General features: G+C 35.5%; 1 protein-coding gene across 1 annotated transcript in view; it reads right to left on the reverse strand.

Annotated features, from left to right (window-relative positions):
• Window positions 1-13,484, reverse strand: part of SRBD1 (S1 RNA binding domain 1) — a 230,725-nt gene that overhangs the window by 27,244 nt on the left and 189,997 nt on the right. Inside the window, 3 exon segments of the mRNA XM_032653507.1 lie at window positions 2,665-2,844; window positions 6,155-6,331; window positions 7,412-7,518. Coding sequence (XP_032509398.1) covers window positions 2,665-2,844; window positions 6,155-6,331; window positions 7,412-7,518 — 464 coding nt within the window.

Raw genomic sequence — 13,484 nt, forward strand, 5'->3', positions numbered from 1 at the left:
AAAATAGAATTACCATATGATCCAGCAATCCCATTACTGGGCATATACCCTGAGAAAACCATAATTCAAAAAGAGACATGTACCACAGTGTTCACTGCAGCACTATTTACAATAGCCAGGACATGGAACCAAGCTAAATGTCCATTGACAGATGAATGGATAAAGGAGATGTGGCACATTTACACAATGGAATATTACTCAGCCATAAGAAGAAACAAAATTGAGTTATTTTTAGTGAGGTGGGTGTACTTAGAGTCTGTCACACAGAGTGAAGTAAGTCAGAAAAACAAATACTGTATTCTAACGCATATATATGGATCTAAAAAAAAAATACATGGTACTGATGAACATAGTTGCAGGGCAGGAATAAAGATGTAGACATAGAGAATGGACTTGAGGACATGGGGTGGGAGGGGGAAACTGGGGTGAAGTGTGAGTAGCATCAACATATATACACTACCGAATGTAAAATAGCTAGCAGGAAGCAGTAGCATAGCACAGGGAGATCAGTTCGGTGCTTTGCAATGACCTAGAGGGGTGGGAAAGGGAGGATGGGAGGGAGGCTCAAGAGGAAGGGAATACGGGGACACATGTATGCATATGGCTGATTCACTTTGGTGTACAACAGAAGCTAACACAGTATTGTGAAGCAATTATACTCCAATAAAGATCTATTAAAAAAGAAAAAGCATATGTTTTTAACATTCCCACAACTCAATAATAAAAAAGGTAAACAACTCAATTAGAAAATGGCTAAATGATATGAACAGATAGTTCACAAAAGAAGCTACACAAATGGCTAATAAGCACATGAAAAGTGCTCACTGTCACCAGGGAAATGCAAATTAAAACCACAAAGAGACTACCACATACACAAATATACTAGAATGGCTAAAATTAAAAAGACTAACATCAAATGATGGCAAAGAGTTACTCTTAGCATTGTTGGTGAAGTGTAAAATGGTACAACTACACTGGAGCGTAGTCTAGAAGTTTCTAAGAAAACTAAACACTCACCTGATTTATGACCCAGCAAATCCTCTCCTAAGTAATTTTCCAAGATAAATGAAAAAAAAATGTCAACAACAACAAAAAATTATAGAAGAATGTTCATAGCAGTTTTACTCATAATAACCCAAAACTGGAATAACCAAAAAACTGGAAATAGGCAAGCTTCCTTCAATAAGGAGAATAAACTATGGTACAGTCATACAATGGCATATTATTCAGCAATAAAAATACTTATCCATGTTACAGCATGAATTAAAAATCTCTAAACATGTTGAAAGAAGCTTTATACAGAAGAGTACACTGTGTGATATCATTTACATGAAGTTCAAGAAGAGGCAAACTAATCTGGCTGAAGAAATGAGAACACATGGTTAGTGCCGAGAGGCTAGGCAGGGATTTTCTAGGAAGAGGTACAAGGGAACGTTCTAGGATGATGGCAATGTTTTTTATCTTGATAGAGGTTTGGGTTACACAGATGTAGGTATTTATTTGCCAAAATTCAGCTCTTGAACACTTATAATTAAAATGTATATGAATTTTACTTCAAAAGAAAAAAAAATTAGGAATTATTGAGTTCTAGTTAATGATATACATGCCAAAGTATTAGCTGACAGTGTGTTCATGTCTGCAATTTTCTTTAAAATATGTATAAAGAAAGAGATGGGCTCATGGACAAATAGATGGGTAGATAAGTGGAAAAACAGGCATAGTAAAATGTAAATGATAAAATCTGGATGTGGGTATACAGGAATTCACTGCAAAATTTTTTTTCAACTTTTCTCTATGTTAAAATTTTTCACAATAAAATGTTGGGAGAAAAACAGATACAACTGCTTTTGATGTTGACAGAATATTATTTTTTACTTCCTTTTTTTATTTTCTAAGTTTTCTATAATGTGCAGTAGTCTTTACGATCTTAAACATTTTTAAAAGAAACTAAAATTATATTTCTTAAAATAATCAAATATAAATTATTTTTAAAACAAGTTAAAAATCTTACTTTAGATTCAATGAAAATTAAAATATCCACTATTTTAAAACTCACTGTCATTTAATTCACTAAAAGCCTTAAAATATTTAGTTATGTAGGAGGACATGGTTTTTGAACTAATTAAAAATTTTCAACTAATCAAATGTGGTATCAAAGTTTTCTCTTTTAATGTCTAATATTAAAGTTTCCCTTCTACTCAAACTTCCCCCTGTGTTAATTAATGTATGCTCATTAAAAGTACATCATTTCTTAAACTCTATAATAACTAAGCAGGGCAACATTTCTTAAGAAATCTGAGAGTTGGCTGTTTACTAAAGGGCTTTATCTTTAGATAAGCACAAGCATTAAGCCAGGTGCTAGTCATTTGTGTCTTGTTAATTTCCAAAACAAACAGAGGAGAGTGCCATGCTATTTCCATTACACCCACTTCACCATTAGGACCAGGGTTTATGAGCTTGACATTGCTCCAGGAATAATGGTTTCATTCCTCACTGAAATAAAATAATGTGCCGCATAAGTCAGCAATGTGGAACTTCTGAAAAATGTTGTCATGTTAAACATGGTCATATTTTTAAAGTCTCCATTATGCCAAAACAAAAGGCCATTTGCTGTAGAGAACTCACTCTGGGCACAGAAAACTCTCACATGGGCCTCAGACTTACCTCATCGCTATGTCATATGATTCCGGGTGAATACAAGTTTGGTCCAAAGGATTTGGCTTTAGTACAGCATTTGCTGCAGTTTTGCTCTTCTTCTTGCTTTGCTTCTCATTTGTGACTTCAACACCTGCTGAAGATGCCACAGCAACTCCCTGCATTTCACCAGCAGATTCAGTTTGCTGACTACTGTAACCATTCAAAACAACATGGGGGCGGTGGGGGGAGGGAGGGTTAGGGGGTGGGCAGAAAAGAGTCTAATTAGAAATGTGCTTATTTCTCTGCCATACAAATATACACAAACAGCAACCAGATTCTGACCATTCACTTCACAGAAATTACCACTTAGCTTAAACACTGTTAATAGGGTTTTCGTTACTTAAAGCCAAAAACATTCTTAAGTGATTCTGCCTGTATAACTGGCATTCTAGGAGAGAACAGAGAGAAATGGAGGAAAATTAATTAAATAAGGAGAAGGTGAAGGTGATTTCTCAGAGCTGAAGAAAAAGCTCCCCAATGGAATCTACTGAGTATAAAATAGAATGAATGGGAAAAGAATGAAAAAGACATATTGACATATCATGGGGAAACTTTAGAATATAATTTTTAAAATTAAGAGAGAAAAATAAAACAGATTATTGAAAGGAACGAGAATCAGACTGGCATCAGTTTTCTTACTGACAAACATCAGATGCCAGAACACAGTGGAATAATATTTTAAAAGTCTGAGACAAAATGATTTTGAATCTAGAATCATATACCTAGCCAAAGTAGCATTCAAATTGAAATCATTTTCAGACACGTAAGGACTGAAGTACAACCCATATAATATACCTACCCTCTCTGAAAAGAGTTTCTTAAGTATATACCCCAGCAAAAACAATGAATTCACGAAAAATGATAATGTGGGCTACAAGAAACAGTGATGAGCACAGAAACCATAAAAAAATTATTAGGTTAAATAACTGCTCATGAATAATGTAGAAAATATATTAAAAGGACACAGTCTGAAACTAAAATCCCAGATCATCTCACCATAGCACATAGTGTGGAAGGGAGGAAGATTGGTAAAGAGGCCTAAGGTTCTAGTCTTCTCCAGGAGGAGGACAGAGAAACATATTAACTCCAGAGACCAATCCAACTCAAATTTAAAGATAATCACCAGAAGAATAAAAGTAAGATGTACAAACTGAAATCACTAAGAGGAGATAAAGATGAGTAAGGAAGACAAGAAGAGAAACAGGGAGAAAACGTGTTAACTGATAAATCCAACAAACAGCATGAAAGGAAAAGAATCAGAAGGCATGAAGAGAAAATATATAATAAGATGGAAGATCAAGTCCAAACACATCAATAAATATAATAAATGTGAATGTATTAGTAAGACTGAGCAAACCTAGAAAATCTATTTGTTTATAAGAGTCATAAAAAATTGAATGTCATAGAAAGTTTGAAAATAAAAAATACCAAGCATATTCTGAAAAGGTAGATATAGCAACAATGCCAGCAAACAAAACAGATTTCAAAGTAAAAAAACATTCAATGAGATAGCAAGAGGCATTCTGAATAAAAGTATGACCTATCAAGGAGATACAATAGTCATGAATCTTCATGACTTCGTTACCAGTTGAAAAAATTTAAGGCTTTAAAACAACCCAAATGTTCATCAACAGGGCACTGATTAGATTAAATTATAGTCCATCTGTAAATTAAATACTGTGCAGGCATTATATATAGATGATAATTTGTATATAACGATATAAATAAATATATAAATCAATATGTAATATTTGGAAAAAGATCCAAGATATTTTACTGAAACTAATAAAACAAGTTTCAAATAGTGGTATAGCATGATTCCTTCTGTATGCATTTAAAAATAACAAATATGTTATTAATTCACATAAATTAATTTTCAGGAAGCAATATATAAGAAACTATTTTGAAGTGACAAGTTGAGGTGCCCTTTTCATTTTATTCTTTTTTATACTGTTTGAATTTTCTAACCAAGTGTTCAAAAAACATAAAGTAAGAAACCCAGGTTTTTTTGCTTCTGGGTTTGGTGGTCTACTTAGAAAGAACTTCCACTACTCCAGCGGTCTGCAAAATTTTTTTCTGGTACTTTTACAGTTTTACTTTTTCCATTTAAGTGTATGATCCATCTGGAATTTATTTGGGTATAAGGTATGGGGTAGGACTGTATTTTCTCCCACAAATTCCAGTTGTCATAATGCCACTTACTGGATAATTAATCAATTTTTCCAACTACTTGAAATATCACCTTTATCATAAACTAAATTCCCTCTGGGTTTGATATATTTCAGACTCCTGTTCTACCTGTTTCTACATCAAAACCAAACTGCTTAATTACTATGGCTTTATAATATATTCTACTATCCAGTGGGGCTGGTTTTTCCTTAGTCTTTTCCAGGAAAAAAAAAATTATTATTATAACTTTGTCAAAAGAAAAAAATACACATGAATGAATCAGCTAGTCCCAAAGAAGCAAATAAATAAAAGCCATTCTTTCATGATTACAAAATGCTAAGAAGCTTACCAAATTTCTTTGCATTTGTGCTACCAGGATTAGAAAGCAAGGATTTAGCTCTTAATCGACACATCTGATAATTAATGCTTTGGCCAGTTTTCAGTGAGGAAGGAGCGGGGAAACCCAACTATGCTTAGGGTAAAAGCTGTCAGTATGAAGTGGTCATTGAGAAGTCCTCTTTGTTACCTCATCTTATACCAGTCCTTCCTACTTATGGTGCTCCAATCACACTGGCCTTGGTTTCATTTTCTGAATACACCAAAGTTGGTCCTGCCTTAGGATGTTGCACATGTACTGTTTCCTCTGCTTGGAATGCCCTCCTTCTGATCCCTGTGTGACTGTCTCCTGCATTTCATTCAAAACTCAGCTCAAATAACTTTTCAATGAATAACTCATATAAAGCAGTTTATTGCTCCCCAAAGGCAGTATCATATTGCTTTTTTTTTTTTTTTTTTTTTTTTTTTTCTGAGGTATGCAGGCCTCTCACTGTTGTGGCCTCTCCCGTTGCGGAGCACAGGCTCCGGACGCGCAGGCTCAGCAGCCATGGCCCACGGGCCCAGCCGCTCCGCGGCATGTGGGTTTCTCCCAGACCGGGGCACGAACCCACGTCCCCTGCACTGGCAGGCAGACTCTCAACCACTGCGCCACCAGGGGAGCCCATATTGCTTTGTTTTAATTTTTATAACACTTATTACATCTGAAACTATTTATTTTTACTAGTTTATTTATTGTCTGTCTCATTCATTAAAATTTAACTTCATGAGGCCAGGGAATTTGTTGATTTGCTCACTGCTGTATTCCAAGTGCCTAGCAAAGATTAGACAGTTGACACATATTGAATGAAGGAATGAACAAATAGACAGCTAGGATTTATGCCAGTGAGAAGGATAGGTAACAGAAAGAGAGGAGGTTGATAATAGAACAGACAGCGTACACTTCAATAATGACCTGCAAAATGTTCGAATATAATCCTGGTTGACTCTGATGAAACCAGCACACTGTTGGAAAGATTTTGGACCTAGTCCTTTCACTTTCTTCAGCTGTTCTCGGTTGATGAATGGCCCATTTTTCTCACGCCATTCAATAATATTTTTGGCTCGGTTGGCATTGAGTCCAGCAATATGCCTAAAAAAGTAAACAAAATGAGCTATGTGGCCAATGTAATTGTTCTAAGAGTACTGAAAGAAAAGGTCTCATCTGAAAAGACAATGATATAAAACATGTGCATCATAAAAGCAACTATAATTACATCTTGTCATATGTCTCTACACTATTCACATTCCTTGTGTTTCTGAATCAAGTAATAATTCTGCCTATTCCTGGTTAGCTTACAAAGTGAGTTAGCAGTAGAAGTTACAATAGCTACAGCTGCATTGTACTATTCTATTTTTTTGATCAGCCTGTTCTCATTAGTAAAGACTTGAACTATAGAAAGGTACTTATTCATGATATAAAAACTCTATCATTACACAGTTGGCTTGGTGTTAATTAGAGAATCTTAATTTTATTACAGAATTCCATATATGGCATTATGGAATGTTTGTCGCTGTGGTAGAAAAGCAACACCTAACAATGCAAGGGATATTTTCTGCTATTCCAATTTCAAAGCAGAAAGATCCATATTTTTTCCAGAGGTCCAGAATTTCATGCTGCATCAGCAGAATTGTATAATAAATGCAAGACGAGGAACAAAAAAATCAGCTCTTCTACAGCCACAGGGGAAAAAAAAAGAACGTATAAGACATGATCACAGTACAATGAAGATATTGAGATGTGACTTGTGGAATCAAGGTAAAAATATGGTAACCATACCTTGAACCCTCAGGATTTATCTTTTGGTGACTGCCAGCTTTGACAGATGTAAGCAAGAGACTGAACTAGTTTAAAATATCTACTCTCCTGTGGTGGGAAACAGCTCTTTTCCATGTTAACCTAATTTAAATTCTATTAGCGACATTAATGCACTCGATAGTCACCATATGTTCTTCACGTTAGATTTCCAGTATTAAAAATAACATGAATTGTTATAACTCTTTTCTTAAATGATGCCTTCCGCTCTGATAACCTAAAGCAATGTATGAACTCATAGATTTTTCTATACTTGACAACTTTATACACGTGTCCCCTTGCTCTAGCTGAGTTTGAACTGGATAGCAAGTAAAACTCAAGATTTTGTGATCTTCAGCCACAGACTTCTTGTCTCACCTTAACAAAACTTCTGAACAGATGTTAATATCCACTCCCACAAAGCTGACACATTCTTCTACAACACTATCCAGTGTGGCCTTGAGTAGAGTCTGAGACACATCATGCTGAAAAGACAAAGATCAAATATGAATCAAAAGTAAAGAACATGCAAAAACCCACATTTAAAAAAAGACAGACAAGATGAAAAGGCAGAGGGCTATGTACCAGATGAGGGAACAAGATAAAACCCCAGAAAAACAACTAAATGAAGTGGAGATAGGAAACCTTCCAAAAAAAGAATTCAGAATAATGACAGTGAAGATGATCCAGACCTCGGAAAAAGAATGGAGGCAAAGATCGAGAAGATGCAAGAAATGTTTAAGAAAGACCTATAAGAATTAATGAACAAACAGAGATGAACAATACAATAACTGAAATGAAAACCACACTAGAAGGAATCAATAGCAGAATAACTGAGGCAGAATGGATAAGTGACGTGGAAGACAGAATGGTGGAATTCACTGCTGTGGAACAAAATAAACAAAAAAAAGAAGGAAAAGAAATGAAGACAGCCTAAGACACCTCCGGGACAACATTAAACAGAAAAACATTCACATTATAGGGGTCCCAGAAGGAGAAGAGAGAAAGGACCAGAGAAAATATTTGAACAGATTATAGTCAAAAAGTTTCCTAACTGGGAAAGGAAAGAGCCACCTAAGTCCAGGAAGCACAGAGAGTCCCATACAGGATAAACCCAAGGAGAAACACACCGAGACACACAGTAATCAAATTGGCAAAAATTAAAGACAAAGAAAAATCATTGAAAGCAGCAAGGGAAAAACAACAAATAGCATACAAGGGAACTCCCATAAGGTTAACAACTGATTTCTCAGCAGAAACTCTACAAACCAGAAGGGAGTGGCATGATATACTTAAAGTGATGAAAGGGAAGAACCTACAACCAAGATTACTCTACTGGGCAAGCATCTCATTCAGATTCGATGGAGAAATCAAAAGCTTTACAGACAAGCAAAAGCTAAGAGAATTCAGCACCACCAAACCAGCCCTACAACAAATGACAAAGGAACTTCTCTAAGTGGGAAACACAAGAGAAGAAAAGGACCTATGAAACCAAACCCAAAACAATTAAGAAAATGGCCATAGGAACATACATATCGATAATCACCTTAAACGTGAATGGATTAAATGCTCCAACCAAAAGACACAGGCTTGCTGAATGGATACAAAAACAAGACCCATCTATATGCTGTCTACAGGAGACCCACTTCAGATCTAGGGACACATACAGACTGAAAGTGAGGGGATGGAAAAAGATATTCTATGCAAATGGAAATCAAAAGAAAGCTGGAGTAGCAATACTCATACCAGATAAAATAGACTTTTAAATAAAGAATGTTACAAGAGACAGGGAAGGACACTACATAATGATCAAGGGATCAATCCAAGAAGAAGATATAACAATTGTAAATATTTTTGCACCCAACATAAGACAACTGCAACTGCTAACAGCTCTAAAAGAGGAAATCGACAGTAACACAATAATAGTGGGGGACTTTAACACCTCACTTACACAAATGGACAGATCATCCAAAATGAAAACAAATAAGGAAACAGAAGCTGTAAATGACACAAAAGACCAGATACATTTAATTGATATTTATAGGACATTCCATCCAAAAACAGCAGATTACACTTTCTTCTCAAGTGCGCATGGAACATTCTCCAGGACAGATCACATCTTGGGTCACAAATCAAGCCTCAGTAAATTTAAGAAAACTGAAATCATATCAAGCATCTTTTCTGACCACAACACTATGAGATTAGAAATCAATTAAAGGGAAAAAAACTAAAAAACACAAACACATGGAGGTTAAACAATACGTTACTAAATAACCAAGAAATCACTGAAAAAATCAAAGGGGAAATCAAAAAATATCTAGAGACAAATGACAATGAAAACATGATGATCCAAAACCTATGGGATGCAGCAAAAGCAGTTCTAAGAGGGAAGTTTATAGCTATACAAGCCTACCTCAAGAAACAAGAAAAACCTCAAATAAACAATCTAACCTTACACCTAAAGGAACTAGAGAAAGAAGAACAAACAAAACCCAAAGTTAGCAGAAGGAAAGAAATCATAAAGATCAGATCAGAAATAAATGAAATAGAAACAAAGAAAACAATAGCAAAGATCAATAAAACTAAAAGCTGTTTTTTTTAAGAAGATAAACAAAACTGATAAACCATTAGGCAAACTCATCAAGAAAAAGAGGGAGAGGACTCAAATCAATAAAATTAGAAATGAAAAAGGAGACGTTACAACAGACACGGCAGAAATACAAAGCATCCTAAGAGACTACTACAAGCAACTCTATGCCAATAAAATGGACAACCTGGAAGAAATGGACAAATTCTCAGAAAGGTATAAACTTCCAAGACTGAACCAGGAAGAAATAGAAAATATGAACAGACCAATCACAAGTAATGAAATTGAAACTGTGATTAAAAATCTTCCAACAAACAGAAGTCCAGGACCAGATGGCTTCACAGGTGAATTCTATCAAACATTGAGAGAAGAGTTAACACCGATCCTTCTCAAACTCTTCCAAAAAATTGTGGAGGAAGGAACACTCCCAAACTCATTCTATGAGGCCACCATCACCCTGATACCAAAACCAGACACAGATACTACAAAAAAAGAAAATGACAGACCAATATGACTGATGAATATAGATGCAAAAATCCTCAACAAAATACTAGCAAACAGAATCCAACAACACAATGAAAGCATCATACACCATGATCAAGTGGGATTTATCCCAGGGATGCAGGGATTCTTCGATATACACAAATGAATCAATGTGATAAACCATATTAACAAATTGAAGAATAAAAACCATATGATCATCTCAATAGATGCAGAAAAAGCTTTTGACAAAATTCAACACCCATTTATGATAAAAATTCTCCAGAAACTGGGCATAGAGGGAACCTACCTCAACATAGTTAAGTCCATATACGACAAACCCACAGCAAACATCATCCTCAATGGTGAAAAACTGAAAGCATTTCCTCTAAGATCAGGAACAAGACAAGGATGTCCACCCTCACCAATATTATTCAACATAGTTTTGGAAGTCCTAGCCATGGCAATCAGAGAAGAAAAAGAAATAAAAGGAATACAAATTGGAAAAGAAGAAGTAAAACTGTCACTGTTTGCAGATGACATGATATACTATACATAGAGAATGCTAAAGATGCCACCAGAAAACTACTAGAGCTAATCAATGAATTTGGCAAAGTTGCAGGACACAAAATTAATGCACAGAAATCTCTTGCATTCCTATACACTAATGATGAAAAATCTGAAAGAGAAATTAAGGAAACACTCCCATTTACCACTGCTACAAAAAGAATAAAATACCTAGGAACAAACCTACCTAGGGAGACAAAAGACCTGTATGCAGAAAACTATAAGACACTGATGAAAGAAATTAAAGATGATACCAACAGATGGAGAGATATACCATGTTCTGGGATTGGAAGAATCAATATTGTGAAAATGACTATACTACCCAAAGCAATCTACAGATTCAATGTGATCCCTATCAAATTACCAGTGGCATCTTTTACGGAACTAGAACAAATAATCTTAAAATTTGTATGGAGACACGAAAGACCCCAAATAGCCAAAGTGGTCTTGAGGGAAAAAAACGGAGATGGAGGAATCAGACTCCCTGACTTCAGACTATACTACAAAGCTACAGTAATCAAGACAATATGGTACTGGCACAAAAATAGAAACACAGATCAATGGAACAAGATAGAAAGCCCAGAGATAAACCCACACACCTATGGTCAACTAATTTATGACAAAGGAGGCAAGGATATACAATGGAGAAAAGACAGTCTCTTCAATAAGTGGTGCTGGGAAAACTGGACAGCTACATGTAAAAGAATGGAATTACAACACTCCCTAACACTATACACAAAAATAAACTCCAAATGGATTCAAGACCTAAATGTAAGACTGGACACCATAAAACTCTTAGAGGAAAACATAGGAAGAACACTCTTTGACATAAATCACAGCAAGATCTTTTGTGATTCACCTCCTAAAGTAATGGAAATAAAAACAAAAATAAACAAATGGGACCTAATGAAACTTCAAAGCTTTTGCACAGCAAAGGAAACCATAAACAAGACAAAAGGACAACCCTCAGAATGGGAGAAAATATTTGCAAACGAATCAACGGACAAAGGATTAATCTCCAAAATATATAAACAGCTCATGCAGCTAAATATTAAAGAAACCAACAACCCAATCCAAAAATGGGCAGAAGACCTAAATAGACATTTCTCCAAAGAAGACATACAGATGGCCAAGAAGCACATGAAAAGCTGCTCAACATCACTAATTATTAGAGAAATGCAAATCAAAACTACAATGAGGTATCACCTCACACCAGTCAGAATGGGCATCAACAGAAAATCTACAAACAACAAATGCTGGAAAGGGTGGAGAAAAGGGAACCCTCTTGCACTGTTGGTGGGAATGTAAATTGATACAGCCACTATGGAGAACAGTATGGAGGTTCCTTAAAAAACTAAAAATAGAATTACCATATGATCCAGCAATCCCACTACTGGGCATATACCCTGAGAAAACCATAATCCAAAAAGACACATGCACCCCTATGCTCACTGCAGCACTATTTACAATAGCCAGGACATGGAAGCAACCTAAATGCCCATCGACAGACGAATGGATAAAGAAGATGTGGTACATATATACAATGGAATATTACTCAGCCATAAAAAGGAACGAAAGTGGGTCATTTGTTGAGATGTGGATGGATCTAGAGACTGTCATACAGAGTGAAGTAAGTCAGAAAGAGAAAAACAAATATCCTATATTAACGCATATATGTGGAACCTAGAAAAATGGTACAGATGACCCGGTTTTGCAGGGCAGAAGTTGAGATACAGATGTAGAGAACAAATGTATGGACACCAAGGGGGGAAAGTGGTGGGGGGGGGTGGGAGGGTGGTATGATGAATTGGGAGATCGGGATTGACATGTATACACTGATGTGTATAAAACTGATGACTAATAAGGACCTGCTGTATAAAAAAATAAATAAAATAAAATTCAAAAAAAAAAACAAAACCAAAGTTATGTTACACTGCAAAAAAAAAAAAAAAGTAAAGAACATACAGTTCTTGGACTAGTCCCTTTGCGTATACTACTGGTAGCAGGCTGAGACACAGCAAAGTAAATTTCATTTCTTTTAGACACATTGTTAGCCAATGTAATTGAGCTGAACTTAAGGAATCTGTTCTTACTCTGTAAATTACTCATATACTTGACTCAAATATAACAGCACCAGTATTTTTCCCTTTTGTGGAATTCTGCCAGAGCAGGGGTTCTCAAACTTTAGCTTGCCATCAAAATCACCTGCAGGGTTTGTTAAAACACAGGTTGCTAGGCCCCACATCCAGAGTCTTTGATTCAGTAGGTCTGAGGTGGGGCCTGAGAATTTGCATTCTAAGACGCTCCCCAGTAATGCTGTTGCTGTTGGTTCTGGGAGCACACTTTGAGCCATACTGGTCACCATCATTCATGCACTGCCTTGTAGTCTTATCTTCACTTGCATATGTATTCTGTCCCTTAGCTCTTCTTAACAGGAGAGAGTGAATTATAATAGGAAGCAGAACACGAACACTCAGTAAATTTGACAGTAAACCAAACTCTCATATTTCATGAAACTGAAGCACCATTATTTTATATACCACTAAGAAAGAAGATATAGCACCAATTAAACCATGACACAATGCCTTCTTGTTACTCAGAATTTTTGTTTTATAAAAATTAAAAGAACTCTTTTAGACTTATTTAGAAAGTTTTAAAATCATATATCATGCATAGACAAAAAGGAAAATATAAGCAATTTAATCTGATTAAGGTATTCCTGAAATTTCTTCACATTAAACATTCAACTTTTCTGTATCACTTTGTAAAGTCAGAGTCATAGATGTCCAAATTCTTCCACCCATTTTATCTTTTATG

The sequence above is a fragment of the Phocoena sinus genome, chromosome 13 (assembly GCF_008692025.1).
Source record: "Phocoena sinus isolate mPhoSin1 chromosome 13, mPhoSin1.pri, whole genome shotgun sequence".
NCBI classification, from domain to species: Eukaryota; Metazoa; Chordata; class Mammalia; order Artiodactyla; family Phocoenidae; genus Phocoena; species Phocoena sinus.